The sequence below is a fragment of the Numida meleagris genome, chromosome 5, assembly GCF_002078875.1.
Source record: "Numida meleagris isolate 19003 breed g44 Domestic line chromosome 5, NumMel1.0, whole genome shotgun sequence".
Lineage (NCBI taxonomy): Eukaryota > Metazoa > Chordata > Aves > Galliformes > Numididae > Numida > Numida meleagris.
In genome coordinates, this window is record NC_034413.1 from 65,116,499 (window position 1) to 65,134,250 (window position 17,752).

General features: G+C 39.6%; 1 protein-coding gene across 2 annotated transcripts in view; it reads left to right on the plus strand.

Annotated features, from left to right (window-relative positions):
* The window catches only part of ACMSD (aminocarboxymuconate semialdehyde decarboxylase), a 22,592-nt gene extending 4,958 nt beyond the window's left edge, over nt 1-17,634 (plus strand). Inside the window, exons 3-10 of one of the 2 annotated variants that reach the window (XM_021397957.1) lie at nt 2,835-2,931; nt 6,299-6,348; nt 7,633-7,869; nt 9,387-9,480; nt 11,027-11,122; nt 11,559-11,731; nt 17,040-17,138; nt 17,464-17,634. In XM_021397957.1, the coding sequence (XP_021253632.1) occupies nt 2,835-2,931; nt 6,299-6,348; nt 7,633-7,869; nt 9,387-9,480; nt 11,027-11,122; nt 11,559-11,731; nt 17,040-17,138; nt 17,464-17,526 (909 nt within the window). In that variant the 3' untranslated portion in view covers nt 17,527-17,634. The remainder of the gene's footprint in view (nt 1-2,834; nt 2,932-6,298; nt 6,349-7,632; nt 7,870-9,386; nt 9,481-11,026; nt 11,123-11,558; nt 11,732-17,039; nt 17,139-17,463) is intronic. The other variant, XM_021397958.1, reaches the window with a different exon arrangement.

The window sequence follows — 17,752 nt, forward strand, 5'->3', positions numbered from 1 at the left end:
AATATTCAAGAACAAGAGGAACAATACACAGATTTTGGAAGTGTCTGCTCCTTGCAAGCTAATAATACACGCTGTTGCCATTCTATAACATGCAAGGCCATGCCATCAAATGCCTAACAGCCTTTGATGAAAGAGGGCCACAGGTTATGAAGGCTGGGACCAAGGATGAGGAGCAAACAAATACTATGCTGAAATTTCAGATCTCAGCCTAAGCAGGCATGGGAGGAGAGAACAAGCCACCTGCTGAATCAAAGTGCGGATGGCACAGCTTCTGAGATTCTGGTAGGTGCAGGAAGGGGAGACAGGGGGACAGTTTTAGCAGCTTAGCTGTTTGTTACAGGCCTCGTGCTAAAACTCCTAGCTAAAAATAGCTCACAGAGGAACTCTGTGGCAAGTCAATAATAGCCTTATATTCTCTGCAGAGAATTCTGCCTAGCCTACTTCTGTCTGAAAATGTTGCATTAAAAAAGTGCATGGCAAAATAAAATTCTGTTCCGACACGTGGAGGCAGGGAAGTTAACTCTTAAGATTTTTTAGAAGATTTTTTTAAAAAGTTAAATCTTCTCAAGCCTCAATAAAGAAAATAATTACATGTGTGTTTTAAGAAGCGCAGTTGGGGATGTAACTGTATAGCTCAGTGATGCAGTAATTTAAAATGTCTGTAGCTCACTGAACCAAATCAGCCTCCTGGATCTGATTCTTAAATCTCTCTCTCTTAATGTTCAAATAAATTAATTAAGGTCTTAAATATTAGATAATGTTAAGAATAGCACAACACAGCACTTCACAGCGCAGCTCCAGCAGCCATTGCTTTGGAACCTGAAAAATTTCTTCACCATCTCTTTCATTCTCACGACTGCAAAAGCTTCTCACCAGCTGAGGTGTCTGAGTAATTTCTTATCTAAAAAATATGATGTGCAGATTAGTGGCAGTGTCTAGGGGCAGTAACAGTGAGACTGATTTTCCAGTCATTCTGTTGCTGGGCCAGATCTTTCTATCCTGACAGACATGAGCATGAATCTATTCAGACGATCGTATTCTGCTTTCCTTCATAATCAAGTCTGTTGTTGCTCACATACAATGCTGTGAGTACAGCCTTGACCTGTAGGATGTTTTCATTCACAAAGAATCAGCTAATGCAAAGGAAAATAGGAAACTGTGCAAAGAGCTCTCTAATGAGAGCAACACAGGGCTTATTAAGAGCTTCCCTGTATTGCAAACCCCGCTGCAGCATTCAGAGAACTACAGTTCATCTCAGCATTTATGTATGAGCACTGTCAAGGTTGCTGGCGAAATTACAATCTGTCCAACACTGCTTTCAATATTAGCAGAAGGAAATATATATGAGTTCAGCTGGTGTGCTTTAGCTTTGCCCGAGGAAAGAATTACAGTTCACCTGTGTTCACCGAAACACTGCCAGCAGTAAACCAGAAAAGGCCACACAACCTGCTTGGATGTGATACAGTGCTCAGTCCAACTCAGTTCTACTCTGTTCTCTCTACTCACACCCCAAATATTTTTCCATTTATTAGGCAGTCTGCAGCAATGGGCCAATCTTCTCTCTCTCTCTCTTTTTTTTTTTTACATAATGGAGAGCGTGGCTACAGTAAAACTTTCTGTCAGGCTGGAAAATCAATTTTACAAGAACTCGAAGTATATTAGCAGAGGATCAGGATGATGTAGTTGTTCTTACTGACTGTAGTATTTCAAGTAATTTTCACAGACTGTGGTACAGCTAACTGGTAACTTGACAGTTTGCTGAGGTAGCACAGTTAGCTTTGCTGAAGAGAGCTTTAAAATATTCATTAGAGCAGTATATTTGTGAACGATGTCTAAAGTTTATAGCAAATTCAAGGTTAAGAATAGCCTGACTTCTCGGAAGATGGTGACAGAAGCCCAGCTCCTCTCTGAATAGTGAAATTGTGTAGCTTATTGCTGTTTTAACGTAACTGTAGGAATATTCTTGTTTAACAGGTTTTTATTTAGCAAAATAGACAGGTGTTCTAAGGATCCTAAATGAAAAGATTTTTGCTGGGAAAAATAAAATGGCCTTTGGAGACAGAGAATTCCCTTTCCAGAAGAAGCAGAAGGCTGCCCTGCACTTAGCTGGTTTTTACTGTGAAGGTGAAAGAATAACCGCTGTGCTTTCTCACAGTTTATCTGGCTTTCAATTTTCAACTGCAAATTCAGTGTCTCCTTCTCCCAGTCCATTTCCTGCATGGCCACGTTTACCTCTCCCATGTCCACCCGGTGGTGTAGATCTTCTGACTTAACCTATTTCCACTTAGCCCCAAAGTAGCAACAAGCAACCAAAGATTATCAGGCCTTGCAAGTATTGGAGAATTCTATCTAATCAATTTGTGCTAAGCCAATAGAAATACTGTCTTGTCTGTCTTTACAAACACATAGAGATGTGGGGCTACGTACACCTGTGACAAATATTTTCTTTTGCTTAATGTGACATCACTGTCCTATGGACAGTTGACAAATCAACCAAAAAAGAATGTTTGGAAAGGACGTTTCCATGTTCACAGCTAAAGGAACAGCACTAAATTTCCTGACCTTGATCTTATTTTGAATTTTTTCAGTTTGGGAACTGGTGGGAAATGAGGATGGTATATAGTAGATCAGGTAGTGGTTTTATGCTGTGTTTAGATTTGCGGGTTTGTTTTTGTTGGGTGTTTTTTTGTGTGTGTGTGTGTGTGTGTGTGGTTTGGGGATAAACTTTGGTTAAAGTTTAGTTGAAGTTATGAAATAACTAAATTAAAGTTACTATATAAATTAGCATGTGCTACTTTGTCACATTTATAATATATGAAATTGTCATTTCACAGGGACAGGCCAAGATGATGAAGGATGGGAAGGTTTTTAGAGTTATTCAAGAGAACTGCTGGGATCCAGTAGTACGGATTAAAGAGATGGACCTATCAGGTACCTCCACAAGGGAACTGAAATCTTTGTGTCTCATTCAGAACATCTGCTCCGTTAGACAATCTGAAAGTGCTTACTAACTATATCAAAATTAAAAGACTTATCAAACTGCTTCCTTAGCTTAAATCCATTAGAAGACAGTGAAAACTGATATGCTATATATTCAGACTCAAATTGGATGTGTTCCCGTAACTTTCCTCATTTTCAGTAGCAATTTATTCCCCAGATGGACTCACTGGATTCAGTGGGATTGTTCATGCAATAAGGAACTAGCTGACATAATTAAAGACGGCAGAATTTGGACTTGAAAAGAGATGTTCCAGGTTCCAGGTATAGACGTGATGTACATGAAAGAGGAAACCATTTCATTTTTATTCCAAATGTTAGGAGTCCGCTTATTTTTTTTTAATCTAATTGTTTCCTTTTGTAATACATTTTTTTCTGTTTCTGTATATTTGCTGGAGGATTGTGAGCCTTGAGAACTGCTACCATTGCTTTCTCAGGAAAGAGTTTTCCTGATTTAGAAAGAAACTTAACCACATGCCAGATCTGTAATTGTATCTTCTAGCAGGTTTCTTCGTGTCACTAGGTAAGATTTGCAGAGACTGAGCAAAAAATCAATGATTTTTCAGTTCTTACTGACACTGTAATTCCAAATTATTTTTGCAAGAGAAATGCTAGATTACTAGAGATTATCTATTCTTAGATTGAGGCCTGAATAATTCCCTGCATCAGTTCCTAATGAAACATAACTTGAGTATCTTCTCCAACTTATCAAAGAGAACAAAGATCTTTGATTTGAATTATCTCAAAGACCAGATTTATTATACACAATACCTCCACGATCATTATGTTACTTTTCCAATGGGATAGCATGTTAGGGGGGATATCTGGGGTCTTTCTCCTAATGGAGGTTTACTCTGCAACACATAACATAAGCCAGTCTGGGAAAACACAACTCCGATAGTTTTCAGCTGCCTTATTGTCACCCTGGAGAAGAACTTCAGACTCCAAACATCAGACATGTAAGTGGGAATGGGTGCTGCTTCGACTGGATTGTTATCATTTCCCCGAGTTAACTCAGGGATTTTTGGGGATTGCCACGGTACTCAACTGCAGTGTCAATCATAAATACCCCTTGGGCATTTTTCCTTTTCAAATATTTCCTGCACCACTAGTGGCAAGTTTCTAGTAATTCTGCCCATCTAATTGCTGTAAATAAAGGAAAAGATAAGAGCAGTTTTCCAACTTTTTTTGCAACAACTGTCCAGAAAAGAAAATGTATCAGGAAACTAAATAAAACCAACGCCACAATACTTCTTCAGCAACTAAACAATGCTCACTTGTTTAGAAAAGTAATAATATTAATCTTAAGCTGTGTGTTACAGCACCATCTGGTGACATGCACCATAAAAAATATCCCCTTTTATTACAGCACTCCAGAGACATGGGTATCAATTAAGTGTGAAAGCAAAAGAGTGCATAGTGTTTTTCATTCCTATCATTCTTCTAATTATAAAGACTGTGGGCCATGTTTATTCCTGCCAGTTTACATAGCTCTAGCTACTTAGTTCAACGGCTATTTTATGTAGCACAAACTGAAACAGATTCATACCCCAAAAAATGAACTTCCAAGTACATCATCATTTTTGAACAAAGACACAGGGAGTCTCCATGCTGAACAAAGCTGTTATCACTCATTGTAAGGTGTTATTAACTCAGAGAGAGAACTTACAGCATGGTAGCCAAAAGACATTGTGCACTGCCCTAGAATTCTTGACAATAGCAAGAGATGGTAGCCAATGTAACAAAGAGACAAATTAGTTCCCATAATACTGTGCCTACCATTAAGGTGTATCATCTGCTAATCAGATTGCACCAGGAGGATTCAGGAAGTTAAGTGAAATCATATTCAGAATATAAAGTAATTTCTTTTCCATGCTGATTCATCTTCTTCCTAAATTTAGTATCTGGGAATGTTCAGTATAAAAATCTACCTTTAAGGTAGTGTACAAATGGATTGAAACCAAATATGAGCACACTGTGAGAAACATGGAGAACGTTCTCAATATTCTAATCAAGTGCCCAGTAGCACATAAGCAGAGAATACAAATTAGGCTGTACTTAGATAAATATGTCATTATAGACCTAATCTTTAATCTCCAAAACACTGCTGTTGTCCATAATATTAATCAGATCTTGCAAAAGAGACGCCTGAGTCAGCTTTCCCTCTTATTTCCTACTTAAAATACAGGGAGGGGAAAATGATTTTGTTAAAAATTTGCGTGCTTTATCAGGGCCATTGTCTTAAATTCTTGTAGAGTTCTTCTGCCATCTTTTGAATTAGTATTTTTATTGCTTACAACCAAGTTAAATTTTTAAAAGCGCGATAAAAGATGTGCATAAATATTACAATATGAGATGGTGCTGCAATCAGACTTAAAGAAAAATACAGTTTTGCATGTAACTGTTTAGTTAAGTAATAGAATCAGAGAATCCTTGGAGCTGGAAGGGACCTTTAAAGGCCATCTAGTCCAACTCCCCTGCAATGAACAGGGACGTACACAGCTAGGTCAGGTGCTCAGAGCCTGGTCCAGCCTGGCCTTGAATGTCTCCACAGCCAGGGCTCTCACCACATCTCTGGGCAACCTGTTCCAGTGTCTCAGCACCCTCAGTGTAAAAGACTTTTTCCTTGTATCTAACCTAAATCTACCCTCTTTAAGTTTGAAACCATTTCCCCTTGTCCTTTCACTACAGGCCCTGCTAAAAACGTCTGTCCCCTTCTTTCTTGTAGCTCCCCTTTAGATGCTGGAAGTCCTAATTACTGTATGTTGTTTACTCTGTTGTCCATGTACCAGGTTTGGTAGGTTCATTCCTGTAAACTTTCACACACAGTGGTATAGATTTGTGTTTGAACAGAAACCAAACAACGTAGACTTAATTCTCCTTGTTGCTGAGATTGTTACTCAATTGTTAATCAAGAGATTGCATACTGTTGGTTTAACATTCGTTTACTTGAGAATAACATTAAATTGCAATTTTACTCAACTTCACACCTGCTTAAATCAAAATACACTGCTAAAATCAAAATCCATGGTTTCACAAAAAAGTCTACTGTTAGTATGGAAGTTTTCTCTTTCTTTCTCCTTAGCAAAAATATTCCAAACCTAATAAACTGATACACCGCAAGATTTTTTACCATGATTCTCAAGCAGCAAAAAACAGATTGCATCCATAGTAAAGTTAGCTCATTCTTTCTTTCCATTTTAGCTGTTAATATGCTTCTGCATTTCAATCCAAAGTGCTTTCTTGTTTTTAACATTATATCAAAAGAATGAAACATTAATACCTGTTTTTGCTTCTTCAGGCGTCACCGTCCAAGTCCTTTCCACTGTCCCTGTAATGTTCAGTTACTGGGTAGGTTCCTAGTAGCATATTTTGTTGTTCATATGTTACAAAACTTTTTAAAAATTGAATGTATCTTCCTGTAAATTACGTGATTGAAATAGCTGCTAGAGCACAGATGAAAATGGGGAATGGTTCTGGGGAGGAAAACAATCAAAAAAAACCCAGTGATCAGAAGAGCCTGCGGGGTGTCCTGGCAAAGTTCCACTCTGGAGTACATCCAGGAGGAAGGAAAGAGGCAGCGATAGAATTTCTGCTGGGGATCTTATGTGGGGTAGCTGGAAACATGGAGCAAGAATTCACAGAGCAAAGCCGCTGGTTAGCAGGAAGATGGACTGATGGACTGATCCCATGAAAGTTAGGCATCCGGCAGTATTTTCTCAGGCACTAAAAATTCAAGGATGTATTTGGGACTTTGTCTGACTTTCTTTTAAATGTGCCATGGGAGGAGAACCCAGAATCCTTTCAATCTTAAAATCCAGTGGGAAAATTAAGTTAATATGTTCCCTTCACAGCTTGATCTTGTATGCATCAAAGAAGTAGGAATAGTCTGGTAAGATAAAGCATAGCAATGCGGTGCTCTAAATATATTCTCAGATTGAATGTTTAGGTGTGTGTGGAAGCCATGTTGTGGTTTGTATACAGATATGCTACATCAAAGTTACCGTGTTAAGCCCGTGTATAAGTAGTACCACTGAACCTTACATTCTTTAAAATTTTACACCGATATTTATGGCAATTTTTTTCCATCAAGTATGTATTAGGAAAAAAATGGGAAACAAATTGTGTGGATATTGCAGTTTTTAATTAGAATTATAACTTATCTTTTTCTAAACATTAGAGAGCTTTGCTCTGTTTTCTCTGTAAAATTACCATGCTCCAGCATCCCACATCTTTCATATTCTTCTCTTCAGCTTCAACGATAGGATAGTAAACATTAATTGCTATGTTTGAAAATGATTTGCTCAGGTTTTCGCATTTGGCACAACAAAAACAGAGGAGTGGTTTACACAAAAGACCAGATACTCCAGTGCATCGGCAACCCGGGCCTTATTGTGCTCTTCCTCAGTGCTAAAGGCAGACACGGTTGATATAATATTCAAGACGAGAAGAACTGTGGGCAGAGGATTTAAAACAAAGCAAAATTGGATTTCGTTCATTCCGAACTGTAAAGTAAATTTCAGTTTCAAGCCCTGTCTCTGATTTGTTTGCAGTGACATTTATCCAATATCTTCCAAAGGTGATAACATTTGAGAACTATATTTTAATGAACTGTTCTGCTTAATATCTTATCAGGCGAAACCTCAGGATACTTTAGATCTATCCCAGATGTTAAATAATGACTTAGCTGATACAGTAAAAAAGTACCCCAAGAGGTTCATTGGCTTGGGTACGTTACCTCTACAAGCTCCAGACCTGGCTGTGAAGGAAATGCATCGGTGTGTGAATGAACTTGGATTTCCTGGAGTACAAATAGGATCTCACGTCAACGAGTGGGACCTGAATGCGCCAGAACTCCATCAGATTTACGCTGTGAGTAAATGTTTCTTTCCTCTTTTGGGGGAATTCTGTGGCATGGAGTTCTATCTGGAAGTATATTGATACGTATTCAATCATCAGCTAAATGTATAGATACATTAAAACCATTGACTGTTCTAATCTGCTCAGTGTAAATGAAGGAACATTTGCAAAAGACTCTCGCTAATTTTACTTAATGTCTTGGAAATCAAGAGACTAAAAACATTAATTTAAAATTGCACAACACGTTTTAAAGAAAGAAGAGTGCATCTCAAATGTTTTTAATTCATGAATTCACTAACCCAGCCTGCTTAAACCAGTGAGATAACATTGAAGTCTGAGAATTCTATGAGCGTTTGAACCCAAGTTTCTTATTTACCCAAGTGAAATCGGCACAATCCCGTTTTCACACCATGTACTTACATCTGACTAATCACTAGTTAATTGAATTTATCAGTCTGCCAAGCCATTTATTGAGTTGCTATTTTCAATTTACAAATGTATATAACCATTACTCCTTAGAATCCAGAAGTTGCATCTTTATTTATATAAGTGTGGGTAAATAAACCTGATTTTTTCCAAAGTGTGACAATCTCCTTAGCAACAAGAGGAGGTCCAGAAATAAAACTGACAAAACAAACCTGTTAAATCCTGGTTGAGCGTATGAATGACTCTGATTATTATGTACTTACATTTAAGCAACGTAGTTAAATAACTCAGACAGGATCAGCATCCTGTATTGTTCCTCTGTTTTTCTTCCCAAAGTTATCAGTAGTTTTGGAAAAATCAATGTATTTCATGGACGTGGTTCCTTGACCACATGCAGCTAGATTTCCAACTCAGGGTGGATTAGGAAGAGTTGTAAGGTTTTTTAAGCCAATCAGAGTGCCAAAGAGGACAGATGTAGTGCAACAACAACAAACACGAGGGAAAACTTCTGTACTTTGAGGGTCACAGAGCACTGGAACAGGCTGCCCAGAGAGGTTGTGGAGTCTCCTTCTCTGGAGAGATTCAAGACCCACCTGGACGCTTTCCAGTGCAACCTACTCTGAGGAACATGATTTAGCAGGAGGCTGGATGATCTCCAAAGGTCCCTTCCAACACCTATGATCTGATTCCTGAGTGCAGCTGGAACAATTTATAAAACATTTTGAGAATTAATCTTCATATGAGAAATCAAGCCCAAAGAATCCTACTTTGAACCAAGTTTTATAATGCAGAATGACTGACATTAGAAAGTACTTTTGTGCCACATTAGTGTGAGGAACGCTTGGCTTTCTACACAGATATTATCACCCATGTTCCTAGTCCTTTAGTCTCCAAAAGAACTTTGAATCTGAGTGAGGATTTCAGGGTAGGTACCAGAGGAGTAAATAAAACAAAGCAATGTTTATAGTTCTTACTTCTGGGCCTATTTACATTGCTAGTATAATGCTCAGTATGATTTTGCAGGAAACCTTCAACGTGACTAAAAACTAAGAGGTATTTTGGCAAGATTAAGACAAGATTTAGATCTTTTATTTTTGCTGCAGGCCGCTGAACAATTAAATTGCTGTCTTTTTGTACACCCCTGGGACATGCAGCAGGATGGAAGGATGTCCAAATACTGGTTTCCCTGGCTGATAGGTGAGCGTACATTTATTTTACTTAATCTGTATTTACAAACTGTCACTGGATTATGCCCAGCAGATTGTTGCAACTGTACCAGTACAGAGAACAGTGACATGCTTTTTCTTTAAAATCAAGCACTACAGTTACTTCTGTTGTGGAAATCCAGCAGGCATTTCTTTTTAAGCCTGTATAGTTTGCCTAACTTTTTATATCTAGAACTGAAATGAATAAGACTAGCAATAGAATATAGTATTCTCTCTTGTCCTAAATACAGAGAGCAAATGACTAGGGGAAAATCAACTGTCTCTGAAATGCAGTCCCAAAAAATAACACAAGTAAATGAAGAACAGGTAGAGTGAGCAAAAGCAAACGTTATTTCCTAGAATTTCTTTGGACTATTTCCTAGTAATAGGTTGACTGGTGACGAAATATTGAATCTAACTTCATATCAACAATAGTTGAAACAGCTTGTGCTTTGGAAGCTCCCCAGAGATGTAGGGAATTCATCTGGTTTCTCTTTTATTCCCGATTAGCTGGGTAAATGAGGATGACATTGAGTAACAGGAAGTAGGTTAAATTGCTACTAAGAAAGTTTTAGATTGATTCCACCCTCACTTACCCTTTTTCATGGTTTCCAGTGGCGATGTTCTGAACAACATATACAATATGCAAATGATGCATGTTCTGAAAAGCATGGTGTCCCATCCAAGAGCGCATTGTTTTAGAACAGTATCAGTTGGTCTTATTCAGAGAAGGCTCTATAAAACAGACATAAAAAGAGATTAAAATTGTTCCATCTACCTAGCAGCATTAATAATCCGGAAGATTTTCCTAGGAAGTCCATGAGGCTTTGCATCTGACAGTATAATACAAACATGAAATAAAGACACCCTTTTGTGCTGGATAGGAATTGTTTCCCCCTGTAGGAGGGGAACTCCAACAGTTCCTAATTTCCAAGCCGGATGTCTGAAGTTATGCACCTAAATAAGGTGATATTATAAATACATCATGTGTACTCAGAAACTGAGACTTGATATTGAAACCTAAATTGTTGCTGGGTACCTAACAGTTGGTATCCAAGCTACCCAATGCAAAAGATGGAGATTAGGTATTGTGGGAACACTGTGGGAACTGATACCACGTCATATTAAAACCTGTGTTGGCATATGCACCAACATAGCTGCCCCACTTTCCACACCAAGGAAACCCAGAAGCACAGGTGAAAAGAGAACTTGGCCTATTCCAGACTTGTCTTTGAGCTAGTCAAACTGGGAAGCCAAGTTAGTACTGCGCAGTTCAGGACATACCATGCCAACCTGCTGTCCTCATGGTGTAAGAAAAAATGTGGGCTTAGAATTCAGCTGATCTCAGCTTCTAGTTCTGTGTCCTCATTTAAATTAATTAGTATTGAAGGCCATGTTCCTTTAATGGAAATAACGCGTAGCCTTTGGCACCTGCTCTGTAACTGATATTTTTTCAGTAGGCTCAAGGCGCATTGAAGAAAATGAAGATAACATTTAAAACTCAAGGTTTGGCTTGATAAAGCTTTTCTTCTTCTTAGGCATGCCAGCAGAAACAACCATGGCCATTTGCTCCATGATTATGGGAGGAATTTTTGAAAAATTTCCTAAGCTGAAAGTTTGTTTTGCACATGGAGGTAAGCAATGCACTTGTTCTTTAGTTGAGCAGGGTACAATTGTATTTTCTGGTACGCCAGATAATGGAGTTACTACTTTAAGCCTGCCCCTCACTGAGCACTATCAGCACAGTGAGAGTATCTGCCAGATAGGTTGCTCATATGAACATTTTCTATCATGTCTCAGGCTGTGTTTGAATTGCTATGACAGCCTTTAAGGAAAGTGAGAAGTAAAGGGAGGCAGGAAGCAGTTTATGGGTAGGGAGCAGTAAGAATCTGGGCGTCACTGTAGCAAAGAAGTGGGAAAACAGAGAAAGAAGGTAATGAAAGGGAATGAATAAAAAAATGCTCGTGCAGAGCCCTTCTTCTCCAGTTAGTTAATAATAAAACTTAGGTATCCCTCTGTTTTCCCTCCTACATACTTTCAGTTTCTGTTGCTAAAAATTTCTCCTTGCAGGAGGTACTTTTCCATACACAGTGGGGCGAATCTCCCATGGATTCAACATGCGCCCCGATCTGTGTGCAGTGGATAATAAGATAGATCCAAGAAAATACCTTGGTTCATTTTACACGGACTCTCTTGTCCACGATTGTGGTGCACTAAGGCTCCTAACAAGTGTAATAGGAGAGGTGAGTTTTCATGCTTCCAGAAGCAGGTGGGTCATTTCAGATTTAATTCCCTCTATGAAATAGCAAAAAGAGAGAAGAGTAAGAAAGCAGGAAGAAGATAGCATATTCACCCAGAAAAATCAAAACCTAAGCTCTTATAAACTGATGTGCTCATGCAACGTTGACAATGTTCCTCACTATAATAAGGAGATCTTTAAGTGGCAGTCTTAATCCGGGAAATCATCCGCTGTGAACCCTAGTTGAGAGAGATGAGCTCCTTGTGTGATGTTGATCAGGATTTAGGATCCAAGGGAATGGCACGGAGCTGCGTCAGCGGAGGGTCAGGCTGGGTGTGAAGAACAGATCCTTCACCAGAGGGTGGCTGCGCCCTGGAACACGCTGCACAGGGCAGCAGTCACGGCACTGAGCTGCTGGAGTTCAAGAAGCATTGGACACTGCTCTCACTCATAGAGTTTGGATTTTGGGTGGTCCTGTGTGGAGCCAGGGGTTGGGCTCAGTGATCCTTATGGGATATCCTGCAATTCTAGGGTGAGACTGAAAGCAGAAGCAATCATTTGGAGCCTGACTTTCAAATAGCTTAATTGCCTACTTCTTCAAGAGCATCTATGAAGAAATCAGTATTTCAGCTTGGAATGTTGCAGGTGTTAAAAAGTTAGTATTAAAGCACGTTTTTGTGGGGATCCTGCAAGAAATATTTCTTCATTAGAGTAAAAAGTGAAGAAATCTTTATACTTTAGTAGCCTGCTTAAATCATGTACGCTGTGGATCATAAAAATCCACAACCGTTCAAATAATTTCTTTTTATTGGTAACTCAAATGATTCCTTCTTACTACTAAATGTTCCAGAAAGTGTGGAGGACAGTGTAATAGATACCTACAAATCAGCAAGAGGCTTATAGCTGTGTCTTGTTCTCCGGAACTCCCCAGATAACAAAAACAGAAATACAAACTCTCCACATGAGCCTTCTTGTCAACAGCTGTGTTCCTATTGCCTGTCTATTAGGTCGTAGGCCCACCTAGTACTTCCTTGGGTATGAGGCTGTTGTCATCAGGGGCTCTTGTACGACCAACGTTCAGAAAAACAAGAAGAAAAAAGTCACTGTTGATTTCCCATTTTCATCTCCAACAATGTGAGCAGGTTGCTGAAATAATTCTCTACTAGCACTCATACAGCAGTGACTTGCTTAGGTCAAAAAATAATAAAGCAGAATAAACAATTGCTTTTCTATACCTTAGTACTCTGAGCCCAAATCTCTTCCATTTGAAATCCATAGGTTTTCAGTCTGTTCTGCACTGCAGTTTTTAAATTGGAATTCTGCCTGCAGCTTCCCTACAGTACTTTTGCTTTTTAGGAAAACTACATTTGAAAATTCATGAAAAATTCAGCACAGACAGCACATCTACAGCCTGAAACAATATTATGGGAAGTTTTGTGAAGTGTATATACACACTGTATGTATATACACGTGCAACCTACAGCTATAAGGAAAGGAGGGAGAATATCTATTTCTTAAAGCCATCATGAATCAAAAATAGATTTGGAGGAGCCCCATAATGCGTGCAGCCTTAGTTATGTCAAGAACAAGTGAAACAAAGCCCAGTCAGTTTACTTGTCAAAAAATCTGCTAATAAGCTGTCAGTATTAGAACATTCTTGTACCATCGGTGGCTATGAACTCAGCTGGCATTCACCAAGTTCTACCCAGATACAGCCTGATAGTGATAGGACAGGGGAATGGTTTTAAACTGAAAGAGGGGAGATTTAGATACTGAGAGGAAATTCTTTACTCAGAGAGTTGTGAGGCCCAGGCACAAGCTGCCCAGTAAGGCTGTGGATGGACGCCCCATCTCTGGAGGCATTCACAGCCAGCTTGGGTGGGACCCTGGGCAGCCTGGTCTAGTAGGAGGCAACCCTGCCCCCAGCAGGGGGGATGGAACTACGGGATCTGTAAGGTCCTTTCCAAACCAAGCCACTCCATGATTTTATGATTCAATGACATAATAGCATAGATGGCATGGGTATGACCAATCTGAACAGGAGGGGAAAGATGCAAGGGATCCCTTATTTTGTATTCCCCACCACTTTTAGCCTGCTAGTTGGGTGAATTATTTTGGTGAATTAGAGGACCAAGAAAGCTTCATGTTCTCGTACTGCAATCCACAGTCCTCCAAGAGGACGAGCTGTGCAGTGCACATCCTAGCACCTGTTTCTTTCTTTCCAATTTAGGAGGCAGTCTTGCTTTGTTCAGTGAAATGATCAGAGTTTCGTGGGGTGCAGCTCTCTTTGCCAGGTTGGGTATCATCTGTGCTTGAGTGACCCAGTGATACCTTTAAGAGGATTAAATCTCTGCCTTTTCTGTGTGTCTTCATTCGCAGTGTCTCCTTCACAGAACCTTGTATTTTATATCAGTTTTTCACGTTAACAAGCATACACAGCATACAAATATCTGAGCAGAATAAATGCAACCATCTTGTCTTGGGAGGGAAGAAGACTTAGTTGGGATTTGGGTGGTTGGCCTCAGGGCCAGAAAACAGTCTACAGCCTGCTTCATCTACAAGTCATACAGACTTTGGCATGACTATATTTCCATTGGCCATGTGCTGGTAATACAAATAGCCATGCCTGTTTTACTTTAAAATTTTCCTGCTCAAAGGATTCCATGTCCAGAATAGCAAAAAAATTAGGCTGCCAAGAAGATGCCCTAGATAGAGATAGTACTGTATTTATGGTTGATGTTGTCAAGAAAAGTCTCATTACAGTGAACTACTTATGAAGCAAGATTTCATTCAAAGTATCTGAGTAGTTGAATTAGAATGAGATTTCCTTCTTTGTTACAGTGAAACAGGATGAGAGTTATTTGTTTGTAAGCAGCAGGTTTGACTTCTTGTTGCAATATTCAGCAACCATGCTGAAAAGCCACGAATCAGATCCCTGAAACCCCAATGCTTTTAACAATCAGGAGAACTTGGAAAGCAGCACATTTTCTTTCACTTTTTCATAGCCTCCAGCATCTTATCCTTGAAGGAACATTCACATCACATTTTCAAGCCTTACTTTATTACCATGAAAATTTTTAAAATCCCTCTTTTTCCCATTAAACTTGATATTCTCACATAACAGCATTTCAAAAGTTGCTAATACGTGAAGTATTAGCAGAATAGCAAGTATAAGATAAATAAATTCTGGGCTGAAGTCAACGTGGTTGGGTCTCAACGCGTGATACTGTAACTTTATGAACTGAAGGCTGGAAATAGGACAGCTCTCTGGAGTACAGCTAAGAGCTGTGCAGGAACAGCATTGGTGCGTGGACAGATCTGCACACAGGCGCCTTCAGGTCCTTAGGGAGCAGCCATTACCTGGCATCAGAACGCCACGTGGGCCTTGAGCTTATGAATATTAAAAGCCAGCTACAGCTCGGAGTCGTGCGTGTTCAACCTTATCCGCTCTTATTTTGGGGTACAGGTCAATTAGAGACTACCCCAGTTGTGACGAAGCAGCATGAACATAGCTAAACAAAAATTCCCCAAGGGTTCTGGGTATAGAAAGTGAAGAACTGAGCTGACGGGCGATTAAATGATTCAAAAGTCTGCGAAAATTTCCCCATGGTGATTCCTTGAGAGCCATCACCAGAAGGTAAACAACATTTTCAGTCCACAAGTTGGAGCTGAACTGGCTCTAGCAATGTGGCCTTTTCTGCACATGTATCCTGATGGCAGAAAAGAAGGCAAATATGATTTCTCATTAAGGGGAAGGACCCAAAGAATCCCTGAGATTCATTTTAAGATTCTGTACTACGTGAAAAATAAGAAAAGCTGCTGGGTACAAGGGTTCATTGAGGTTTAATCATCAGCCACGTTTACCTTCCTAAAAAACGAGGTGCTTTATTGAGATGCTGGGCCTTAGGGTCTTCTATGGAAAATGAACTTTACTGATGTCCTTTGGCATGACATGGTAATAGATGACATGCCAGGAGTACTGCCCACCTGCAAAGACTTAGAGGACTTTGCTGAAGCCAGCTGGATAAAGACAAGGATTACAATCCTCATTTCTATGGATGGGTACAAACTGACGCTCCAATTATAAAAGGCCTAACAAATAGCAGCAATAATTGCTTCTAGATTTTCTCATTATTTTACAGCTCTTCATTTTGCTGCCTATGAATAGATGACATAATTAGCTGTGAAACACTTTAAACTAGAGAAAAATAAATTAAAAAAAAGATTAAAACAACACACGCAGATTATTTCAGTGTGGGGGTGGGATCTCTTTCTTTGAACCTTAGACAAGAGCTTCCAAGCCTTTCCAGCCTACTTAACCTTAACTATTCAGCATCTGGGAACATATTGGGTTTTCTTCCCCTTTACTAAGGAATCCATTGTCTAACATAAAGCTGGCACGCTTGTTGATGTGGCTTGGTTTGGTTTTTTAATACGGCATACATTGGTGTTTCATATGTTCAGAAAATGCCTCGGTATCCAACCGAGCACTATAAATAAAAGAAGGTACTTAGCGGCTCAATTGCATGCGCATCCAGGTGTATTGTATTTAACCTGCACCCAAACTGATGCAGTAAATAGAAGACTATAAATTCCCTATTCTAATCTTATGGCAAGACTTTTGTAATAAGGTATAATACAATATAGAACAGAACAATAGAATTCACGTCTTCTGTTTGGATTTCCTAGGTTCTGTGTAGGTTTTTGTCAGAGACTCTCGGGTGACATCTACTGGAGATATTGTCACAATTAGTTACTAAAATAATTGAAATAAGTTTTCTTTCAGTAACGGTAACTGAGTTCAAATACTGTCACGAGTCCCCCAAAATTCATGAGTTTGACTTTAAATTTATGAGACATTTCAAAAGAGACATTTTTAATGAAAAACATGGTTTTCAAATATTCACGTTGGCAGGAGATGAAGCTTAAAGGAAAACAGACTTCTGATAAAATCCAGTGAGTTGGCAGTATTCAATCTCTAGAGCAGATGATACGTGGAAATATCAGTGTCTCTGCCTATTTATTTTCATCTCTGATACCAGCAATGATGCACACAGATTGGTACTGAATTTTCTTTTCTCCGACTGCTTCTTTCAGAAATAAGTGAGATCATGTCACCCATATTCCCATGCGCACGTTTCATACTCACAGTCAATACCCAGTTGTAGCCAAAGGCAACAACACTTCATTCATCAGTTCCTTGCACGTTCATACGTGTCTTTCCCTGCCATTTATTATACATTCCAGAAAGCACGTGCAACTGTATTGCTTCCTGCTACTACAAAAACTACAATGTGTTTCTTTATTACCAGGACAGAGTTATTTTAGGGACAGATTACCCTTTTCCACTGGGGGAACTCGAACCCGGAAAACTGATTGATTCAATGGACGATTTTGACAATAAACTGAAGGTACAATCTTTCCACTGGGGCGTGGGTTTTTTTTTGTTTGTTTGTTTCGATTTTGGATGCGCTTTGGTTTGTGGGCTGTTCCGGGTTGGGTTTTGTGTTTTTTTTTTCCATTTTTAAGTCTCTGATTTTAGACCTGAAGACAAAAAAGCACTGACCAATCAGTAGAGTACATTGATTCCTGCACAGACTGAAAGACGCCCTTCAGTCTCTCTACCGCAGCTCACGAGGGCACGGTAAAGCAGGGCTGAGAGCCTTTGGATGCAGACATTTGCCTCAGCGTTCGCGTGAGCACACCCCAACATACACCAGTGTTTTGTTTTTACAGGATAAACTCAAGGCTGGCAACGCTCTGGAATTTTTGGGTCTTAGCAGGAAGCGATTTGAATGATTACGAAGACATCCCAGGGGCCAAGCTTCAGAAATAACACTGAGCTCTTAGGGACGCTTCGACTTGGCACGTGCAATCGTCCTGTGAGAAATAAACGTGGTGAGCGCGTTCCCGTCCCGCGTTCTTTCCGCAGCGCAGGGGCTGGCAGCGCACACACGGCACCCGAGGACGGAGGCTTCCTCCGCACCGCTCTGAAACCCCGATTTTCATACAGAAAGAAGAAAAT